This window comes from Pseudoliparis swirei, chromosome 2 (assembly GCF_029220125.1).
Source record: "Pseudoliparis swirei isolate HS2019 ecotype Mariana Trench chromosome 2, NWPU_hadal_v1, whole genome shotgun sequence".
NCBI classification, from domain to species: Eukaryota; Metazoa; Chordata; class Actinopteri; order Perciformes; family Liparidae; genus Pseudoliparis; species Pseudoliparis swirei.
The window spans coordinates 25,381,863-25,405,133 of record NC_079389.1 but is presented as its reverse complement, the minus strand read 5'-3'; the positions used below and the strand labels follow the sequence as shown (position 1 = coordinate 25,405,133).

General features: G+C 49.9%; 1 protein-coding gene across 1 annotated transcript in view; it reads left to right on the top strand.

Moving 5' to 3' along the window:
* The window catches only part of ift88 (intraflagellar transport 88 homolog), a 37,147-nt gene that overhangs the window by 8,217 nt on the left and 5,659 nt on the right, over window positions 1–23,271 (top strand). Inside the window, exons 9-23 of the mRNA XM_056427582.1 lie at window positions 3,175–3,277; window positions 3,842–4,188; window positions 4,954–5,024; window positions 5,103–5,189; window positions 9,370–9,469; window positions 10,977–11,063; window positions 11,136–11,322; window positions 11,408–11,544; window positions 11,629–11,763; window positions 13,975–14,090; window positions 14,707–14,759; window positions 14,939–15,004; window positions 15,089–15,195; window positions 15,398–15,461; window positions 21,703–21,792. Of these exons, the coding sequence (XP_056283557.1) occupies window positions 3,175–3,277; window positions 3,842–4,188; window positions 4,954–5,024; window positions 5,103–5,189; window positions 9,370–9,469; window positions 10,977–11,063; window positions 11,136–11,322; window positions 11,408–11,544; window positions 11,629–11,763; window positions 13,975–14,090; window positions 14,707–14,759; window positions 14,939–15,004; window positions 15,089–15,195; window positions 15,398–15,461; window positions 21,703–21,792 (1,750 nt within the window). The remainder of the gene's footprint in view (window positions 1–3,174; window positions 3,278–3,841; window positions 4,189–4,953; window positions 5,025–5,102; window positions 5,190–9,369; window positions 9,470–10,976; window positions 11,064–11,135; window positions 11,323–11,407; window positions 11,545–11,628; window positions 11,764–13,974; window positions 14,091–14,706; window positions 14,760–14,938; window positions 15,005–15,088; window positions 15,196–15,397; window positions 15,462–21,702; window positions 21,793–23,271) is intronic.

The window sequence follows — 23,271 nt, the reverse complement described above, 5'->3', positions numbered from 1 at the left end:
AGGACGACACTGAGGGAACAACTCCTGAAGGACGACACTGAGGGAACAACTCCTGCAGGACGACACTGAGGGAACAACTCCTGAAGGACGACACTGAGGGAACAACTCCTGAGGGAACAACTCCTGCAGGACGACACTGAGGGAACAACTCCTGAGGGAACAACTCCTGCAGGACGACACTGAGGGAACAACTCCTGAAGGACGACACTGAGGGAACAACTCCTGCAGGACGACACTGAGGGAACAACTCCTGCAGGACGACACTGAGGGAACAACTCCTGAAGGACGACACTGAGGGAACAACACTGACGGAACAACTCCTGAGGGAACAACTCCTGCAGGACGACACTGAGGGAACAACTCCTGAAGGACGACACTGAGGGAACAACTCCTGCAGGACGACACTGAGGGAACAACTCCTGAAGGACGACACTGAGGGAACAACTCCTGCAGGACGACACTGAGGGAACAACTCCTGAAGGACGTCACTGAGGGAACAACTCCTGAAGGACGACACTGAGGGAACAACTCATGCAGGACGACACTGAGGGAACAACTCCTGAAGGACGACACTGAGGGAACAACTCATGCAGGACGACACTGAGGGAACAACTCATGCAGGACGACACTGAGGGAACAACTCCTGAAGGACCACACTGAGAGAACAACTCCTGAAGGACGACACTGAGGGAACAACTCATGCAGGACGACACTGAGGGAACAACTCCTGAAGGTCGTCACTGAGGGAACAACTCCTGAAGGACGACACTGAGGGAACAACTCATGCAGGACGACACTGAGGGAACAACTCCTGAAGGACGACACTGAGGGAACAACTCCTGAAGGACGACACTGAGGGAACAACTCCTGTACACTCCCTGATCTCTGACTTCATATACACATCTTTGACCTTACTTACCATTCCCTGACCTCTGACATCAGATCAGGAACAACTAGAAATAGAAAGAACCCTTTGAGGGTTGTAGCCAACAAACCAGCAGCAGTGGTGTCAAGCAGCGTCTTTACTACAATTGAACTGCACGCAGCTGCATTGCATTCTGGTCCAGAAGTGCGGCTACTGTTTAATACAGTAAGAAAAAGAAACGTGTGTATATACATATATATACATATACACTACCGTTCAAAAGTTTGGGATCACTTAGAAATGTCCTTATTTTTCAAAGAAAAGCATTGTTTTTTTTCAATGAAGATAACATTAAATCAATCAGAAATACACTCTCTACATTGTTAATGTGGTAAATGACTATTCTAGGTGAAACGTCTGGTTTCTAATGAAATATCTCCAGAGGTGTATAGAGGCCCATTTCCATCAACGATCACTCCAGTGTTCTAATGGTACATCCATCCATCCATTATCAATACCGCTTATCCTCATTAGGGTCGCGGGGGCGCTGGAGCCGATCCCAGCTGACATAGGGCGAAGGCAGGGGACACCCTGGACAGGCCGCCAGTCCATCGAGGGCACATATAGAGACAGACAACCATTCACTCTCACATTCACACCTATGGGCAATTTAGAGATCAATTAACCTGACGGCATGTCTTTGGAATGTGGGAGGAAGCCGGAGAACCCGGAGGGAACCCACGCTGCCACGGGGAGAACATGCAAACTCCACACAGAAGGACCGCCTCGACCGGGAATTGAACCCACAGCCCTCTTGCTGTGAGGCGACAGCTAATGGTACATTGTGTTTGATAATCACCTTAGAAGACTAATGGATGATTAGAAAACCCTTGTGCAATTATGTTAGCACAGCTGAAAACAGTTATGCTGGAGATATAAGCTATACAACTGGCCTTCCTTTGAGCTAGTTGATTATCTGGAGCATCACATTTGTGGGTTCGATAAGACTCAAAATGGCCAGAAAAAAAGAAGTTTCCTGTGAAATTCGCCAGTCTATTCTTGTTCTTAGAAATGAAGGCTATTCCATGCGAGAAATTGCAAAGAAACTGAAAATGGCCTCCAGCGGTGTGTACTACTCCCTTCAGAGAACAGCACCAACGGGCTCTAACCAGAGCAGAAAGAGAAGTGGGAGGCCCCGGTGCACAACTCAGCAAGAAGACAAGTACATTAGAGTCTCTAGTTTGAGAAATAGACGCCTCACAGGTCCTCAACTGGCAGCTTCTTTAAATGGTACCCGCAAAACGCCAGTGTCAACGTCGACAGTGAAGAGGCGACTCCGGGATGCTGGCCTCTAAGCAGAGTGGCAAAGAAAAAGCCATATCTGAGACTGGCCAATCAAAAGAAAAGATTGGTATGGGCAAAAGAACACAGGCATTGGACAGAGGAAGATTGTAAAAAGGTGTTCTGGACAGATGAATCCAAGTTTGAGGTGTTTGGATCACACAGAAGAACATTTGAGAGACGCAGAACAGGTGAAAAGATGCTGGAAGAGTGCCTGACACCATCTGTCAAGCATGGTGGAGGTCATGTGATGGTCTGGGGCTGCTTTGGTGCTGGGAAAGTGGGAGATTTGTACCAGGTAAAAGGGATTTTAAATAAGGAAGGCTATCACTCCATTTGGCAACGCCATGCCATACCCTGTGGGCAGCGCTTGATTGGAGCCAATGTCCTCCTCCAACAGGACAATGACCCAAAGCACACCTCCACATTGTGCAAGAACTCTTGAGGGAAGAAGCAGGCAGCTTGCTGTCTGTAATGGAGTGGCCAGTCACCAGATCTCAACCCCATTGAGCTGTTGTGGGAGCAGCTTGACCGTATGGTCCGCAAGAAGTGCCCATCAAGCCAATCCAACTTGTGGAGGTGCTTCAGGAAGCGTGGGGTGACATTTCAACAGATTACCTCAACAAATTAACAGCTAGAATGACAAAGGTCTGCAATGCTGGAATTGCTGCAAAAGGAGCATTCTTTAACGAAAGCAAAGTTTGAAGAAAAAAAGTAATACTTCAAATACAAATCATTATTTCTAACCTTGTCAATGTCATGACTATATTTTCTATACATTTTGCAACTCATTTGATAAATAAAAGTGAGTTTTCATGGAAAACACGAAATTGTCTGGGTGATTCCAAACTTTTGAACGGTAGTGTATATCACCTGCATTCTTTGTCTTTTTAGTTTTGAGTAATGATTTTCTTCAGAACTCTTGAAGGTATAACAATAATAACCCTATCCCTGCCTCTGGTTGCCAGGTGTTGCTCAATCTGGCCAACCAGTATGCGAACAACGACATGTTCCCAGAGGCCCTGAACAGCTACCAGGTGATCGTGAAGAACAAGATGTTCAGCAACGCAGGTGAGTGCTGACAATATGAGGGTATTTGTTTCTGAGATCAACGTCATATTCATTATGAAAACACGAGTTCAGCGATGTCTGGTGAACTTGTGATGTTCGTGAAGAGGCTCCGACACGTCGGGCAGCTCTTCCCATGGAGCACATGTATGGACTCGAGCATTGAGAGGTGCTCTGTAGTAAAAGCTTCTGATGGATTACGTCTGCAAAAGATTCATTTAAAGTGTATTTGTTATCTAGTTAATATCTTATCCTTGTGTAAAATATAATTATGCAAGAATGTGCATTTAAATGATGTTATTTGAGCTTTGTCAATAAAGTAAGCTGAACATTCATACCAATAAAGCTTATTTCAATTTGAATGACGTGTTTAGTGAGAATGACGAACATGTTCGGCTGTATTAATAACAATACAAGAATAATGCATCACATTTATAAAGCGCTTTAAAGGTCCTCAAAGACACGTATCATTGCTCCACTGACCCGATCACAAACTCCCACAAGCATAATACCCATAATGCCTCTTGCTTGGTATTATTTGTTCCGTATTGGCGGGTTTCTCCTCAGGTCGCCTGAAGGTCAACATGGCCAACATCTACGTGAAGCAGAAGAGCTACCCCAAGGCCATCAAGTTCTACCGCATGGCTCTGGACCAGATCTCCAACGCCCACAAGGAGATGAGGATCAAGATCATGCAGAACATCGGCGTGGTCTTCGTCCGCATGGGCCAGTACTCGGACGCCATCACGTCCTTCGAGCACATCATGAGCGAGAGCCCCAACATCAAGACGGGCTTCAACCTCATCCTGTGCTACTACGCCATCGGGGACCGGGAGCGGATGAAGAAGGCCTTCCAGAAGCTCATCTCGGTTCCTCTGGGCGTGGACGACGAAGACAAGTACCTCCCGTCCCATGTGAGTCTGAAGAGAGGCTCTTCTCTTTGGTTCCAGCTTCATCCATAACAAAGGAGCCTGGGGGCCGCGGGGGGCCCGGCCTGCTCTCGATGAACCATTGGTCTCTTTATTGTGTTTTATGTGTTTTACTCTTGTGGTTTTATTGTGTTTGGAAAGGTGCTATATAAGTCAAGTTGGTTATTATAATTACTACTTCATTCAAATAAAGGGTTGTATTTTTGGTAGGCAGATTACGTCTTGATATTAATACTATAGTCAGTTATCTGAATTTATTTATTCCCAAGTTTACAAAATGATTGTTTTGCATTGGTATATACAAATACGATGAAGAGTCTGCTGCTTATGAACTGGAGGAGAAGAGCCACTTAACCCTTGTGTTGCCTTAGGGTCATTTTGACCCGAATCAATATTACACCCTCCCCCCGCCTTTGGATCATTTTGACCCGATTCAATGTTTCACCCTCCTGTTACCTTTATATTTACTAACATATTTTACCCTTTGGGTTCAATATTGACGCCAGCAATTAAAACCTCCAGAAAATTATTAGAATTAATATTGTTTTCCAAGTTTAAGTGTGAGGCACTTTATGTTTGTTTGTTGACTACCGAAAGAACACCGACATTAAACATTGAATGGGGTCAAATTAATCCTAAAGCGGGGGGAGGGTGTAATATTGATTCGGGTCAAAATGACCCTAAGGCAACACAAGGGTTAAGATTAAAGAAGCGTTGGATGTTCCTCTCATGAAACCTGCCGTCTCCCAGGAGGACGCTGACTCTGAGATGGTCCTCGAGGCCATAAAGAACGACAGGCTGCACCAGATGGAGAGAGATCTGTAAGAGGAACGCTTCAGCACCACCTTGTGTTGTTGTTGTTGTTGTTGATGATGTTGTTGTTGTTGTTCCCCACACAGAAAAGTCCTGGCTGAGAAGTACATCATGACGGCGGCTAAGCTCATCGCTCCAGCCATCGAGACATCATTTGTGACCGGATTCGACTGGTTGGTTGTTTTCAGTTTTTCATCCCAACAGAAACCTGAGGCCCAGACTCCAGAGACACCAGAGACTCACTCTGAGGTTAGAGACGAGGACCGTCTCCTTAGCAACAGGCCCAGACTCCAGAGACACCAGAGACTCACTCTGAGGTTAGAGACGAGGACCGTCTCCTTAGCAACAGGCCCAGACTCCAGAGACACCAGAGACTCACTCTGAGGTTAGAGACGAGGACCGTCTCCTTAGCAACGGGCCCAGACTCCAGAGACACCAGAGACTCACTCTGAGGTTAGAGACGAGGACCGTCTCCTTAGCAACAGGCCCAGACTCCAGAGACACCAGAGACTCACTCTGAGGTTAGAGATGAGGACCGTCTCCTTAGCAACGGGCCCAGACTCCAGAGACACCAGAGACTCACTCTGAGGTTAGAGACGAGGACCGTCTCCTTAGCAACAGGCCCAGACTCCAGAGACACCAGAGACTCACTCTGAGGTTAGAGACGAGGACCGTCTCCTTAGCAACAGGCCCAGACTCCAGAGACACCAGAGACTCACTCTGAGGTTAGAGACGAGGACCGTCTCCTTAGCAACTGGCCCAGACTCAGAGACACCAGAGACTCACTCTGAGGTTAGAGACGTGGACCGTCTCCTTAGCAACAGGCCCAGACTCCAGAGACACCAGAGACTCACTCTGAGGTTAGAGACGAGGACCGTCTCCTTAGCAACAGGCCCAGACTCAGAGACACCAGAGACTCACTCTGAGGTTAGAGACGAGGACCGTCTCCTTAGCAACAGGCCCAGACTCCAGAGACACCAGACTCACTGAGGTTAGAGACGAGGACCGTCTCCTTAGCAACAGGCCCAGACTCCAGAGACACCAGAGACTCACTCTGAGGTTAGAGACGAGGACCGTCTCCTTAGCAACAGGCCCAGACTCCAGAGACACCAGAGACTCACTCTGAGGTTAGAGACGAGGACCGTCTCCTTAGCAACAGGCCCAGACTCCAGAGACACCAGAGACTCACTCTGAGGTTAGAGACGAGGACCGTCTCCTTAGCAACAGGCCCAGACTCCAGAGACACCAGAGACTCACTCTGAGGTTAGAGACGAGGACCGTCTCCTTAGCAACAGGCCCAGACTCCAGAGACACCAGAGACTCACTCTGAGGTTAGAGACGAGGACCGCTCCTTATCAACAGGCCCAGACTCCAGAGACACCAGAGACTCACTCTGAGGTTAGAGACGAGGACCGTCTCCTTAGCAACGGGCCCAGACTCCAGAGACACCAGAGACTCACTCTGAGGTTAGAGACGAGGACCGTCTCCTTAGCAACGGGCCCAGACTCCAGAGACACCAGAGACTCACTCTGAGGTTAGAGACGAGGACCGTCTCCTTAGCAACAGGCCCAGACTCCAGAGACACCAGAGACTCACTCTGAGGTTAGAGACGAGGACCGTCTCCTTAGCAACAGGCCCAGACTCCAGAGACACCAGAGACTCACTCTGAGGTTAGAGACGAGGACCGTCTCCTTAGCAACAGGCCCAGACTCCAGAGACACCAGAGACTCACTCTGAGGTTAGAGACGAGGACCGCCTCCTTAGCAACAGGCAGACTCCAGAGACACCAGAGACACTCTGAGGTTAGAGACATGACCCCTTCATGACCCCATGTTCATGACCCCAGAGACTCACTCTGAGGTCCCTGACCCCCATGTCTAGGCCCAGACTCCCATGACCCTGAGACTCCCATGTTCTGACCCCATGTTCATGACCCATGTTCATGACCCCATGTCCCTGACCCATGTCCATGACCCCATGACTCCATGTTCATGACCCCATGTCCCTGACCCCCATGTTCATGACTCCCATGTTCATGACCCCCATGTTCATGACCCCCATGTTCATGACCCCCATGTTCATGACTCCCATGTTCATGACCCCCATGTTCATGACTCCCATGTTCATGACCCCCATGTCCCTGACTCCCATGTTCATGACCCCATGTTCATGACCCCATGTTCCTGACCCCATGTTCATGACCCCATGTTCATGACCCCCATGTTCATGACCCCCATGTCCCTGACCCCCATGTTCATGACCCCCATGTCCCTGACTCCCATGTTCATGACCCCCATGTTCATGACCTCCATGTTCATGACCCCATGTCCCTGACTCCCATGTTCATGACCCCCATGTCCCTGACTCCCATGTTCATGACCCCCATGTCCCTGACACCCATGTTCATGACCCCATGTCCCTGACCCCCATGTTCATGACCTCCATGTTCATGACTCCCATGTTCATGACCCCATGTCCCTGACTCCCATGTTCATGACCCCCATGTCCCTGACCCCCATGTTCATGACCCCATGTCCCTGACCCCATGTTCATGACCCCATGTCCCTGACCCCATGTTCATGACCCCATGTTCATGACCCCATGTTCATGACCCCATGTCCCTGACCCCATGTTCATGACCCCATGTTCATGACCCCATGTTCATGACCCCATGTTCATGACCCCATGTCCTGACCCCATGTTCATGACCTCCATGTTCATGACCCCATGTCCCTGACTCCCATGTTCATGACCCCCATGTTCATGACTCCCATGTTCATGAACCCCATGTCCCTGACCCCCATGTTCATGACCTCCATGTTCATGACCCCCATGTCCCTGACCCCCATGTCCCTGACCCCCATGTTCATGACCCCCATGTCCCTGACTCCCATGTTCATGACCCCCATGTCCCTGACTCCCATGTTCATGACCCCCATGTCCCTGACCCCCATGTTCATGACCCCATGTCCCTGACCCCATGTTCATGACCCCCATGTCCCTGACCCCCATGTTCATGACCCCCATGTCCCTGACCCCCATGTTCATGACCCCATGTCCCTGACCCCCATGTTCATGACCCCATGTCCCTGACCCCATGTCCCTGACTCCCATGTTCATGACCCTCATGTTCATGACCCCATGTTCATGACCCCCATGTCCCTGACCCCCATGTCCCTGACCCCCATGTTCATGACCCCCATGTTCATGACCCCATGTTCATGACCCCCATGTCCCTGACCCCCATGTTCATGACCCCATGTTCATGACCCCCATGTCCCTGACCCCCATGTTCATGACCCCCATGTCCCTGACCCCGTGGTCCTGACCCCGTGTCCCTGACCCCGTGGTCCTGACCTCGTGTCCCTGACTCCCATGTTCATGACCCCCATGTTCATGACCTCCATGTTCATGACCCCATGTCCCTGACTCCCATGTTCATGACCCCCATGTTCATGACTCCCATGTTCATGAACCCCATGTCCCTGACCCCATGTCCCTGACCCCATGTTCATGACCCCATGTTCATGACCCCATGTCCTGACCCCATGTTCATGACTCCCATGTTCATGACCCCATGTCCCTGACCCCCATGTTCATGACCCCCATGTCCCTGACTCCCATGTTCATGACCCCCATGTTCATGACTCCCATGTTCATGACCCCCATGTCCCTGACCCCCATGTCCCTGACCCTGTGGTCCTGACCCCGTGTTCATGACCCCATGTCCCTGAACCCCATGTTCATGACCCCCATGTCCCTGACTCCCATGTCCCTGACTCCCATGTCCCTGACCCCCATGTCCCTGACCCCCATGTCCCTGACTCCCATGTTCATGACCCCCATGTCCCTGACCCCCATGTTCATGACCCCCATGTTCATGACCCCCATGTTCATGACCCCATGTCCCTGACTCCCATGTTCATGACCCCCATGTTCATGACCCCCATGTCCCTGACCCCATGTCCCTGACTCCCATGTTCATGACCCCCATGTTCATGACCCCCATGTTCATGACCCCCATGTCCCTGACCCCTGAGACCAGCCTGGGGTCGGCTCTGCCTCCCTTCCTGAGCCGTGGATGTTTTCCAGAACATCCCTGAAGGCCCTTGTATCACTCGGGCCCCTGACCTGCTCCTGGGGGCCTCTGGACCGACCAGTGTTGAAGATGAATTCATGTATTTTGTCCTGGTATGAAGTAAAGATCTGATATTGTATTTCATGGATCAGATCAAGTTATCGGCCACATACTTGTTTATAACGTCATGCTTTTCCAGCGATGAGCATCAAACGATGCATTACACACCGCTCACGTGTTGTTGTTGTGGTGGTTGTTGTTGTTGTTGTTTGCAGGTGTGTGGACATGGTGAAGAGCTCTCAGTATGTGGAGCTCGCCAACGATCTGGAGATCAACAAAGCCATCACCTACCTGAGACAGAAGGACTTCAACCAGGTGACTGCTGGGGTCATGGGGGTCAGAGGTTTTAGAGGGGTCAGAGGGGTCACATGGGTCAGAGGGTAACAGGAGTCAGAGGGGTCACAGGGGTCAGAGGGTCACATGGGTCAGAGGGTAACAGGAGTCACAGGGTTACAGAAGTCAGAGGGTCACATGGGTCAGAGGGGTTACAGGAGTCACAGGGGTTACAGGGGTCAGGGAGACCAGAGGGGTTACAAGGGTCATAGGGGTTACAGGGGTCAGGGAGACCACAGGGGTCAGAGCTTGTTGAGGAGAAGCAGAACATCCGTTGTAGAGCATATCATTACACGAGGGTAAGAGAGGCTGAAAGAGAAACTGTCTCCATTCAGTTGTATTATTGTGGTATAACTGCCGAGTCTGACGTTTATACGTCGTTAGAGTCATATCTTTATTTAAAGAGCACATTCCATTAGAACAACTGAGGAGACTAAACGTTTAAACGCTCCCCTCGCTGGAGGCTGTCCTCCTGGACCCTCTCCTCTTTGGATCACGTGTTTATTGGCATCATGAATGTGTTCATTGACATGTGTTGGTGCCATGAAGCATCTCACTGGTTCCCTTTGCTCTCGCCTTGTTTCCTTTCCTTCTGCATGCCTCAGCTTGAGGTATGTTTCCTTCGGTTTCAGATGTTGTTCTTTTTCCTCCCAGATATAGTTATCTCTGCCACGCAGTTATTGGATCACAAGCAACAGAACTATGTGATGTTCTGGTTCCTTCTGGAACAAGAGCAACTTTGGGATTATTTATTTATTATTATTTATTAAACTGCAGCAGCAACTTTCTTTCGTTATTTATGGAACAAAAAGAAATGAAAGACAATTACATCAATTATTGTGTCAAATATCTAAACAAACCAAAAAATGTAAGAAACTATGAATACTAAACTATATTATTATAACATTTAATTTCATCATTATATCATATTTTCATAATAACTGAATATCATTTTAATTTCATGCACTTTATTTAAAAATTGCCCTTTTTCTGTCTGGTTTTGTTTCCTCAACACATTTGATGTTTCTTTGTTTCATAATGATTCATTTTAATTCTAATGTTATTTGTTATCACCGTGCTTTCATGTAAATACATATACATGTTGATTGTTACATTTGGCATAAAGTGGGTAAAAGACTTAAGGGGCATTTTACAAAACAATGTTATTTTGAAAACAAGGACAAAATAAGAGTTGTTTTCTATAATTTGTTGTCTCTATATTTCATATTTCTGTGTTTATCTGATATTGAACACGTTGCAGCTTGGTATCCGTGGGTGCATGCGTGTGGTGCTCTTGTGGTGGTGCAGTTGTAGTTGTGAGACTTCTCCACCTTATTGCTGTTGAGAACCTCCCCCAGTACACAGAATGCATTAAAGTACGCTGCAGCTGCTTATAGTCTTTTTTAAAAGTAGTAACGCCAGCTTTCATCTGTAATGTGGCGATCCATCCTGCGGGAGGCGCTCTCACAATTCACTGCTCCCCTGCCAGGCGGTGGAGACTCTGAAGACGTTTGAGAAGAAGGACAGCAGAGTGAAGAGCGCTGCAGCCACCAACCTCTCCTTCCTCTACTTCCTGGTGAGGTCCTCTCATGAGATGACATGTGTTGCGGTGTCTGTCCAGCTTCCTCTCATCTCTCCCCCGGTGCAGGAGAAGGACTACGACCAGGCCGACCGCTACGCCGACCTCGCCGTGACCGCCGACCGCTACAATCCGGCCGCCATCATCAACAAAGCCAACATAATGTTCGTCAAGCAGGACTACGAGAAGGCTGGAGAGTTGTACAAGGAGGCCCTGAGGAACGACTCCTCCTGCACCGAGGCCCTCTTCAACCTGGGTACCACGGCAGGAGAGTGACCTCCAAGCACTTTGAGGGCCATGCCCTCTTCAGAGCCCCTTAGTGACAGCGTCCTCTTGCCCAGGTCTATCCTACAAAGCACTGAATCGTCTGGAGGAGGCTCTGGACTGCTTCCTGAAGCTCCACGCCATTCTGAGGAACAGCGCCCAGGTCATGTACCAGCTGGCCAACCTGTATCCTACTGACCGGGAGATGTGTGATGTGTCTGCTTCATGTGGATGTTTCAGTTCATTGAGGATTCAAACCTGCCCTTGACTCACTGGCTACATGTATGAGCTTTTGGAGGACCCCCAACAGGCCATCGAGTGGTTGCTTCAGGTCCTGAGTGTGACCCACACAGACCCCCGGGCCCTGGCCAAACTGGGAGAGCTCTACGACGGCGAGGGAGACAAGTCCCAGGCTTTCCAATACTACTACGAGGTACCGCAATATGAAGTCCAATAGAGAGCTACGCCCCGCCCCTTCCAGTGGACCAACCTGGGAACTTATTATATACAGTTTTCAACAACGAGAGACAAATACTGATCCATGAATTACAAATATTATTAAGGTCCGAGCGACAGACGAAGTCTGTCCGAGAGGACCCTATTGAAATTGTTAGGGGTATTATTATTCTGCTTTTTTATTTGAACATTGGGCGCATATTGGGGGTACGTATCATTCCCCAAAACTCACCAAATTTGACAAGCTTGTCAGGCTTGATGAAAATAGACGGATGACATGGACCTCGAAATTCGGCTTTCAAAAATTGCTCTCTAGCGCCACCTCAAAGTTTGACCGGCGACGCCCCTCACCCAGTATGTTCGATTGACTTGAAATTCGTTATCCAAGTCTACTTGGACTTGCTCTACAAAAAAGCCTCTGAGCCCTTAGCTCCGCCTACTTAGATTTTCCGCCATTTTGAATTTTGTGAAAAACACATAATTTGTGAATTCTCCTACATGCTGGGTCCAATTCATACCAAACCTATTTGAGATAATGATTATTGAAGCTATATCATCTCAGATCTATCATCCTTTTTGAAATATCTCATTGTGTTAAGTATCTATGGCCCAACGAACATTTTAGGGGCGTGTCATGTTTTGTCATGCTCATAACCTCAACACTATTGTGAGTAAAAATTCCAAACTTGCAGAATATGTGCAGAATGCTTCCTGGAACATACAAAGCCAATTTTGTGCAATTTGAACAATAGGGGGCGCTACAATAATTCGCCAAAGTTGGCCGTCTTTGGGTGTTTTTTGCTTGAATTTGCCATTTTCTACTTTTATACATCTCAGGATTTCTCTCACAAAACGCCAACAGAATCGGTTCAAATCATTTTTAGAGAATCTCAAGACTTGAACAATCAAAGAAAAATGACTTTTTGTCCGAAATTGGCGGAATTGACGTTTTGTCACTGCCAATAATTGCCTACTTTATGTGATTTCTTTGTGTTAAAAACTATTGCTTAAACTCATCCAATCCTTCCAAAACAAATCATGCGTGATGCCAGTCGAGGCTTGAACACATGAAGAAAGAAACACATTTTTTATAGGAACACCTATTAAAAAGTTAAATAACCATAATTTATTCACTTTCACAATAATGTTACCCCCTACGGCTGATGCAATTACATCTAATCAGTGTCGCAGGGCAATAGATCCTTGCCTTGTGACCTAGAGACCTGTTTTCGATTCCAGGCTAAGGCAAAAATAATGTTATCGGGTTTTTTCTACATTTAATTTACATGACGTGGTCTTCTCTTTGAGACATATGATGCATGGATATGTTCACAGACTCAAAGTGCTACCTACTGGGTTACGTGACAAACGGCGACAAGTCCGACCGGCGTGCCTGCGTCCTCGGCCGAGCGGGCCGACATCCCGCCGGCGCCCCCAACCGGCGCAGATGAGCGAGGACCCGTTCATCGCTGCTCGCAGCTTTAATTATGTTTGGCAATTTAAGAGATACATTTTGAATGTGAAGAAAGTCAGTGGCGTAAAACGAGACGTCTTCTAGAAAGACGAGACGTCTTCTAGAAAGACGAGACACTCAGACGTGGCGTGAGCTACGAGATGTTCTCACTTCACCAGCAACGTGTCGCTCTCCTCCCGCTGATGGCTAAAGGAGAGTCGCTGCAGAGAACTCTTCGGGTAACGTAACATTTGGAACATAGGTAAGAGAGCTAGCTAAGAAAGCTAGCTGGCCGAGTTAACGGCCATGTTGGAGATGTATATTTCACACAGAACTCAATGGAGCGACAGCAGATATCCCTTTATGTTCTCGACTTGCACCATTGTGTTTTAAAAGGACATTTACCATCAGTGGTCTAGTGTCCAGCTGGTTCCTGAGACCAGGTCCTTGGGGGCCCCAGAAAGGGACCCGACCTCTCTTTATTGTCTCGTGTGAATCTCTACCAATCCAAAGACTCCACGTTGGAATCAGCAGCTGTTCTGGTTTAGCAAAAATGTTTTTGATGACTTGACAAAGAATACCTCATCACCACCATGACACAAGAGAAACAGTCCTCCTCCTCCTCGGTGCTGCTGGACGGGCCTCTTGCCTGGCTCTGGCCGCATTGCCAGGACGCGTGTTTGTGAGGTTATTATCTTTGATGGAGGACGGCGTGTGAATGCTCTGCTGCTCCAGTCCTTCAGGTACTTCCCCTCCAACATCGAGGTGATCGAGTGGCTCGGGGCGTACTACATCGAGACGCAGTTCTGCGAGAAGGCCATCCTGTACTTTGAGAGAGCCACGCTCATCCAGTAAGTAGCCACCACCCTGCACAGCATTAGGGTTATTACACAACTGGCAGTTCAGAGCCAAAGAAAATACTTCAACACTGGAGTATTTCTTGGGTAAGTCTTCAGAAATATTTCAAGTACACGTATGTTGCGCCTAGACACACAACCAGACCGCTCTGGTCTTCTGGTTCAGGGCTGCTTCCTTCAAAATGAATCTTAAAGAAGTCATGTTCCGTGTTTATGCTTCAGCCATCAAAATTAAACTGTCACTTCAAATACATTTATCTTTTAATAGCTTTTATTCCCCTGTTTGAATCTAATCCTCTGGGCTCTTTAGCAGCTGTTTTAAAATGTTGTAAAAACCTTTCCTGGTGTTTTTTTCATGCTTCGTCTCACCTAACCCTTAAAACATAAAGACCTTTACATTGCCTCGTTGGTGAAATGTGCTGTGACCCTAACTCTCTAACCCCTGACCCTAACCCTCTAATCTCTACTCCTAACCTCTACCCCTAACCCTCTAACCTCTACCCCTAACCTCTACATCTAACCCCCAGCCTCTACCCCTAACCCTCTAACCTCTACCCCTAACCCCTAACCCTCTCACCTCTACCCCTAACCTCTGCTTCCTGTGTTCCAGGCCCACTCAGGTGAAGTGGCAGCTGATGGTGGCCAGCTGCTACAGAAGAAGTGGTGAGAGCTCTTTCAGGAACCTTCTAGTGTTGTCAGGCATCAGGCTGAGGGTCAAACACCGTGCTACGCACAATTACTTCCCCACGCCATGAGAGAAAAGTCAAGTGATGAATCTGGTGATCTAGTTGTCTTGGACCTGAGCCGGTTCAGAAGTTTCTGAGTCTCTTCTTCCTCCACAGGGAACTACCAGAGAGCTCTGGAGACCTACAGAGACATCCACTGCAAGTTCACCGACAACATGGAGTGTAATGCTCCTCTTCCTCACGCAGCTTACCACCAGACCGGCAGCAGAGCAGGGGCTCACTGTGTGTGTGTGTGTGTGTGTCCAGGCCTGCGGTTCCTGGTGAGGCTGTGCACAGACATGGGACTCAAGGAGGTTCAGGAATACGCCACCAAGCTGAAGAAAGCTGAGAAGATGAAGGAGATCAGGGAACAGGTCTCTCTCTCTCTCTCTGTCTCTGTCTGAGATACGTGTTTGATGGTGATGGTGATGGTGGTGATGGTGATGATGCTGATGTTGGAGCCTTATCATGATCCCTCCAGTGTGCTTGTTTCTGGTTTCTTTGTGTCTTATGAGACATTTTTGTGGTTTAAATGATGATATTTATGATCTCACCTGTTGTTCTCTCTCCCTCCAGAGGGGGAAGTCAGGCAGCGCCAGAGGGCGGCGAGAAGGGAGAGAGGGCAGCGCCGGCAGTACCGGTGAGTCCTACAACCTGCTGGTCTGGCCCGGGGTCCAGAGCCCCAGACGGTCCAAGCCTGCTGGTCTGGAAAGGTTTTTTTGGGCAACTCCAAAAGTTAAAAAAAACTTTATATATATCTATATCTATATATATACACAGATATATATCTATATATATATAGATATCTATATATATATAGATCTATGTGTATATTTCATTCCTCGTGAGGAAAGAGTCCTGACCCCTATCTGACCTGAAGTGGTTTAGTTTAGGTTCTCTTCTGACGGGCAGCTGTGATGTTGGATGTCAGTGTTAGCACTGAGAAGGGGGCATGGCCTCTGATGTGTGAGGTCACTGAGAGTTGTCCCTGTTCCCTGTGAAGTCTGTACATGTTGAGTAATGTGAGGCTTCACTCTTTATGGTCTAACTGGTACCTAATTGGTCCAACTGGTCACTAACTGGTACAATTGGTCTAACTGGTCTAATTCTCTCTTTGCTAATGACCTTTCCAGTATTTCGGTTTCTCTTCCATGAGTTGAGGAGGAACGTGAGGTACAAGAGCCAGAAAGCTGACTCATCGATCCTTTGAGATTGAGTGTTGTGAGGTGTTGCCCCCGGTGATGCAGTCTGGGGCCTGGTGTGTGTGTGTGAGGCGGGTCCAGGGTCGGGTTTAGAGACGGGTCCAGAGGCGGGTCCAGAGACGGGGTTAGAGACGGGGTTAGAGACGGGGTTAGAGACGGGTTTAGAGACGGGTCTAGAGGCGGGTCTAGAGACGGGTCTAGAGACGGGTTTAGAGACGGGGCCAGAGACGGGGCCAGAGACGTGTTTAGAGACGGGTTTAGAAACGGGTTTAGAGACGGGTTTAGAGACGGGGCCAGAGACTGGTTTAGAGACGGGTTTAGAAACGGGTTTAGAGACGGGGCCAGAGACTGGTTTAGAGACGGGTTTAGAGACGGGTTTAGAGACTGGTTTAGAAACGGGTTTAGAGACGGGTCTAGAGACGGGTTTAGAGACGGGTCTAGAGACGGGTCTAGAGACGGGTTTAGAGATGGGGCCAGAGATGGGTTTAGAGACGGATTTAGAGACGGGGCCAGAGACGGGTTTCGAGACGGGGCCAGAGACGGGGCCAGAGACGGGTTTAGAGACGGGGCCAGAGACGGGTTTAGAGACGAGTTTAGAGACGGGGCCAGAGGCGGGTTTAGAGACGGGGCCAGAGATGGGTTTAGAAACGGGTTTAGAGACGGGTTTAGAAACAGGTTTAGAGACGGGTTTAGAGACGGGTTTAGAGACGGGACCAGAGGCGGGTTTAGAGACGGGGCCAGAGATGGGTTTAGAAACGGGTTTAGAGACGGGTTTAGAGACGGGTTTAGAGACTGGTTTAGAGACGGGTTTAGAGACGGGTCTAGAGACGGGTCTAGAGACGGGTTTAGAGACGGGGCCAGAGATGGGTTTAGAAACGGGTTTAGAGACGGGTTTAGAAACAGGTTTAGAAACGGGTTTAGAGACGGGTTTAGAGACGGGTCTAGAGACGGGTTTAGAGACGGGGCCAGAGATGGGTTTAGAGACGGGTTTAGAGACTGGTCTAGAGACGGGTTTAGAGACGGGGCCAGAGACGGGGCCAGAGACGGGTTTAGAGACGGGGCCAGAGGCGGGTTTAGAGACGGGGCCAGAGGCGGGTTTAGAGACGGGGCCAGAGACGGGTTTAGAAACGGGTTTAGAGACGGGTTTAGAGACGGGTTTAGAGACGGGTTTAGAGACGGGTTTAGAGACGGGTTTAGAGACGGGTTTAGAGACGGGACCAGAGGCGGGTTTAGAGACGGGGCCAGAGATGGGTTTAGAAACGGGTTTAGAGACGGGTTTAGAAACGGGTTTAGAGACGGGTCTAGAGACGGGTTTAGAGACGGGTTTAGAAACGGGTTTAGAGACGGGTTTAGAAACAGGTTTAGAAACGGGTTTAGAGACTGGTTTAGAGACGGGGCCAGAGATGGGTTTAGAAACGGGTTTAGAGACGGGTTTAGAAACAGGTTTAGAAACGGGTTTAGAGACGGGTTTAGAGACGGGTTTAGAGACGGGTTTAGAGACGGGTTTAGAGACGGGTTTAAAGACGGGGCCAGAGATGGGTTTAGAGACGGGTCTAGAGACGGGTTTAGAGACGGGTTTAGAGACGGGGCCAGAGATGGGTTTAGAGACAGGTTTAGAGACGGGTTTAGAGACGGGTTTAGAGACGGGTTTAGAGACGGGTCTAGAGACGGGTTTAGAAACGGGTTTAGAGACGGGTTTAGAGACGGGTCTAGAGACGGGTTTAGAGACGGGGCCAGAGATGGGTTTAGAAACGGGTTTAGAGACGGGTTTAGAAACAGGTTTAGAAACGGGTTTAGAGACGGGTTTAGAGACGGGTCTAGAGACGGGTTTAGAGACGGGTTTAAAGACGGGGCCAGAGATGGGTTTAGAGACGGGTCTAGAGACGGGTTTAGAGACGGGTTTAGAGACGGGTCTAGAGACGGGTTTAGAAACGGGTTTAGAGACGGGTCTAGAGATGGGTTTAGAGACGGGTCTAGAGACGGGGCCAGAGATGGGTTTAGAGACGGGTTTAGAGACGGGGCCAGAGGCGGGTCTAGAGACGGGTTTAGAGATGGGTTTAGAGATGGGTTTAGAGACGGGTTTAGAGACGGGGCCAGAGGCGGGTCCAGAGACGGGGTTAGAGGCGGGTTTAGAGACGGGGCCAGAGACGGGTTTAGAAACGGGTTTAGAGACGGGTTTAGAAACGGGTTTAGAGACGGGGCCAGAGACGGGTTTAGAAACGGGTTTAGAGACGGGTTTAGAAACGGGTCCAGAGGCGGGTCCAGAGACGGGGTTAGAGACGGGTTTAGAAACGGGTTTAGAGACGGGTCCAGAGGCGGGTCTAGAGACGGGTCTAGAGACGGGTCTAGAGACGGGGCCAGAGACGGGTTTAGAGACGGGTTTAGAGACGGGTTTAGAGACGGGTTTAGAGACGGGGCCAGAGACGGGTTTAGAGACGGGGCCAGAGACGGGGCCAGAGATGGGTTTAGACGGGTCTAGAGATGGGTTTAGAGACGGGTTTAGAGACGGGTCTAGAGACGGGTTTAGAGACGGGGCCAGAGACGGGGCCAGAGATGGGTTTAGAGCCAGGCCAGAGATGGGTTTAGAGGCAGGTTTAGACGGGCCAGAGACGGGCCAGAGATGGGTTTAGAGGGTCTAGAGATGGGTTTAGAGACGGGTTTAGAGACGGGTCTAGAGACGGGTTTAGAGACGGGGCCAGAGACGGGGCCAGAGATGGGTTTAGAGACGGGGCCAGAGACGGGGCCAGAGATGGGTTTAGAGACGGGTTTAGAGACGGGGCCAGAGACGGGGCCAGAGATGGGTTTAGAGACGGGTTTAGAGACGGGGCCAGAGATGGGTTTAGAGACGGGTTTAGACATGGGTTTAGAGACGGGGCCAGAGACGGGGCCAGAGACGGGTTTAGAGACGGGTTTAGAGACGGGTCTAGAGATGGGTTTAGAGACGGGGCCAGAGATGGGCCAGAGGCAGGTTTAGAGACGGGTTTAGAGGCAGGTCTAGAGATGGGTTTAGAGGCAGGGGCCAGAGACGGGTTTAGAGACGGGTTTAGAGACGGGTCTAGAGATGGGTTTAGAGACGGGGCCAGAGATGGGTTTAGAGATGGGTTTAGAGACGGGTTTAGAGACGGGTTTAGAAACGGGTTTAGAGACGGGGCCAGAGGCGGGTTTAGAGACGGGTTTAGAGACGGGTTTAGAAACGGGTTTAGAAATGGGTTTAGAGACGGGTTTAGAAACGGGTTTAGAGACGGGTTTAGAAACGGGTTTAGAGACGGGTTTAGAGACGGGTTTAGAGACTGGTTTAGAAACGGGTTTAGAGACGGGTTTAGAGACGTGTCTAGAGGCGGGTCTAGAGACGGGGGCCAGAGACGGGGCCAGAGATGGGTTTAGAGACGGGTTTAGAGACGGGGCCAGAGACGGGGCCAGAGATGGGTTTAGAGACGGGTCTAGAGACGGGTCTAGAGACGGGTTTAGAGACGGGGCCAGAGATGGGTTTAGAAACGGGTTTAGAGACGGGTTTAGAAACAGGCTTAGAGACTGGTTTAGAGACGGGTTTAGAGACGGGTCTAGAGACGGGTTTAGAGACGGGGCCAGAGACGGGTTTAGAAACGGGTTTAGAGATGGGTTTAGAAACAGGTTTAGAAACGGGTTTAGAGACGGGTTTAGAGACGGGTCTAGAGACGGGTTTAGAGACGGGTTTAAAGACGGGGCCAGAGATGGGTTTAGAGATGGGTTTAGAGACGGGTCTAGAGACGGGTTTAGAGACGGGTTTAGAGACGGGGCCAGAGATGGGTTTAGAGACAGGTTTAGAGACGGGTTTAGAGACGGGTTTAGAGACGGGTCTAGAGACGGGTTTAGAAACGGGTTTAGAGACGGGGCCAGAGATGGGTTTAGAGACGGGTTTAGAGACGGGGCCAGAGGCGGGTCCAGAGACGGGGTTAGAGGCGGGTTTAGAGACGGGGCCAGAGACGGGTTTAGAAACGGGTTTAGAGACGGGGCCAGAGACGGGTTTAGAGACGGGTTTAGAAACGGGTCCAGAGGCGGGTCCAGAGACGGGGTTAGAGACGGGTTTAGAGACGGGTCTAGAGGCGGGTCTAGAGACGGGGGCCAGAGACGGGGCCAGAGACGGGGCCAGAGACGGGTTTAGAGACGGGTTTAGAGACGGGGCCAGAGACGGGGCCAGAGACGGGTTTAGAGACGGGTTTAGAGACGGGTTTAGAGACGGGGCCATAGACGGGGCCAGAGACGGGGCCAGAGATGGGTTTAGAGACGGGTCTAGAGATGGGTTTAGAGACGGGTTTAGAGATGGGTTTAGAGACGGGTCTAGAGACGGGTTTAGAGACGGAGCCAGAGATGGGTTTAGAGACGGGTTTAGAGACGGGGCCAGAGACGGGGCCAGAGATGGGTTTAGAGACGGGTTTAGAGACGGGGCCAGAGACGGGGCCAGAGACGGGGCCAGAGACGGGTTTAGAGACGGGGCCAGAGGCGGGGCCAGAGATGGGTTTAGAGACGGGTTTAGAGACGGGGCCAGAGATGGGTTTAGAGACGGGTTTAGAGACGGGGCCAGAGACGGGGCCAGAGACGGGTTTAGAGTCGGGTTTAGAGACGGGTCTAGAGATGGGTTTAGAGACGGGGCCAGAGACGGGGCCAGAGACGGGTTTAGAGACGGGTTTAGAGACGGGTCTAGAGATGGGTTTAGAGACGGGGCCAGAGACGGGTTTAGAGACGGGTTTAGAGACGGGTTTAGAAACGGGTTTAGAGACGGGGCCAGAGGTGGGTTTAGAGACGGGTTTAGAAACAGGTTTAGAGACGGGTTTAGAAACAGGTTTAGAAACGGGTTTAGAGACGGGGCCAGAGACTGGTTTAGAGACGGGTTTAGAAACGGGTTTAGAAATGGGTTTAGAGACGGGTTTAGAGACGGGTTTAGAAACGGGTTTAGAGACGGGTTTAGAGACTGGTTTAGAAACGGGTTTAGAAACGGGTTTATAGACGGGTTTAGAGACGTGTCTAGAGGCGGGTCTAGAGACGGGTCTAGAGACGGGTTTAGAGACGGGTTTAGAGACGGGGCCATAGACGGGGCCAGAGACGGGGCCAGAGATGGGTTTAGAGACGGGTCTAGAGACGGGTTTAGAGACGGGGCCAGAGATGGGTTTAGAGACGGGTTTAGAGACGGGTCTAGAGACGGGTTTAGAGACGGGGCCAGAGACGGGTTTAGAGACGGGGCCAGAGACGGGGCCAGAGACGGGGCCAGAGACGGGTTTAGAGACGGGTTTAGAGACGGGTCTAGAGATGGGTTTAGAGACGGGGCCAGAGACGGGGCCAGAGACGGGGCCAGAGACGGGTTTAGAGACGGGTCTAGAGATGGGTTTAGAGACTGGTTTAGAGACGGGTTTAGAAACGGGTTTAGAGACGGGTTTAGAGACGGGTTTAGAAACGGGTTTAGAAACGGGTTTAGAGACGGGTTTAGAGACTGGTTTAGAAACGGGTTTAGAGACGGGGCCAGAGGCTGGCCAGCTCCCTGGCAGCACATGTGTCACCCATCTGTCCTCCAGCCGGCTCTCAGCTCCAGAGCCTCCTATGATCAGATATACCTGTTCATCAAAGAGCGTGTTTGTGTTTACCGATGAAGAGCGAGAGCCAATCAGCAGCCAGATGACTCAAACCTCTGGTTCTGTGTCGGTGCAGACAGCAGCAGGAGAGAGCGGCTGAGCGCCAAGATGAGGTCACTTCCTGCTTCCAACGAGCCCTACGAGGCCAGCAGCCCAAAGGAAATGGGTGAGGAGACACACACACACACACAGACACACACACATAGACACACACACAGACACACACAGACACATAGACACACAGACATAGACACACAGACACACATAGACACACACACACAGACACATAGACACACACACACATAGACACACAGACACACACATAGACTCACTCACACACACAGACACACACACACACACACACATAGAGGCCGTTAACCAATCAGTGTTCTCGTGACTCGGCGTGAGTCGCAGCCCGTGTTAGAGTACGTGTTCCAATTCAAAGTCCGCTTCCCGTAAACAGCTGATATCCCAGAATGCATTTCACACCAGCAACAGGAAGAGAGAGATTTGTTTCGCAAACACAGATTTTAGCATAATTCAATCCAGATTATTTTGTATAGCCCAATATCCCAAAATAATAATGTGCCTCAAACAAGGTTTTTCCTGCATAGAGAACATGTGGGCGCACGCCTAAGCCGTTTTCCCGAGCGCCTAAGGCAAAAAAAAGTCTGCGATGAAAAAAACAACAACAAAAACTGTGTTCATCACGTGCATGTCAGCGAATATGTTCTCAATAGTGTGTTTCAAGGAGGCTACAGCCGAACCCTCGTTCTGTTTGGATCAAGAGTCATGGAGTTGATCAGCTTGTCTTCTTGTCTGATCAATACTGTGAGGTGAATGGACAGAGCGGCCAGCTGCTGGTCACTCAACAGCCCGACGTGCACCAATACACCTGGACTATTGTCAAGAGGGATGCACCGATCTGATCGGCGCCGATCCATATCGGCCGATATTCCCATTATCGGTTTTGATCGGCGTTCTCAAAACGGCCGATCAAATTTGGCCGATCAGATGACGTAACATCTGCGAGAAAAACTATCAGACGTTTCAATCGCGGCGCAACGAAGTGCAGAGGTCCACGAGGGGATCCTCACCACCGAGCGGCGTCCCCGTCCCCCGAGTTGAATCTCTGGGTCGACTCAGCCGACTCTCACATGTATGCCCCTACAGATGCTCACGCTAAACACATTCCATCGGGAGCAAAGAGGGGTTTGATAAAGTCAGCGGAAGGATTTACGTGAAACAACATCCGTTTTTCAAAATAAGATGTCGACAAATCATACACGTGTAGGAGCGCGGGAATGAACGATATGGACAAAGTCACTTTCTTTGGCTGCACACACTGTGGCCGTTTATTTCCTCACACCAAAACATTTCACCCGTAACACTGACACCTCGTGACCTTTAAACCCCTCGACGCCACCCCGTTGCCCTGGTTACGCTCCCAGCTCTTAAAGGGACCCGGTCACGTATCCTGCACACCAACCTACTAGTATTGTGAATTATGTGCTCCCAACAGAGTCCCCTACATACGCCCCCCCAGAATTCACCAAGACTATAGAAAAAAGAAAAAAAAACACACTCAGTCTCGGGGCCCGAATCAACCGTCCTGCCCGACTCCTTGTTACTGGAGCCGGAATTG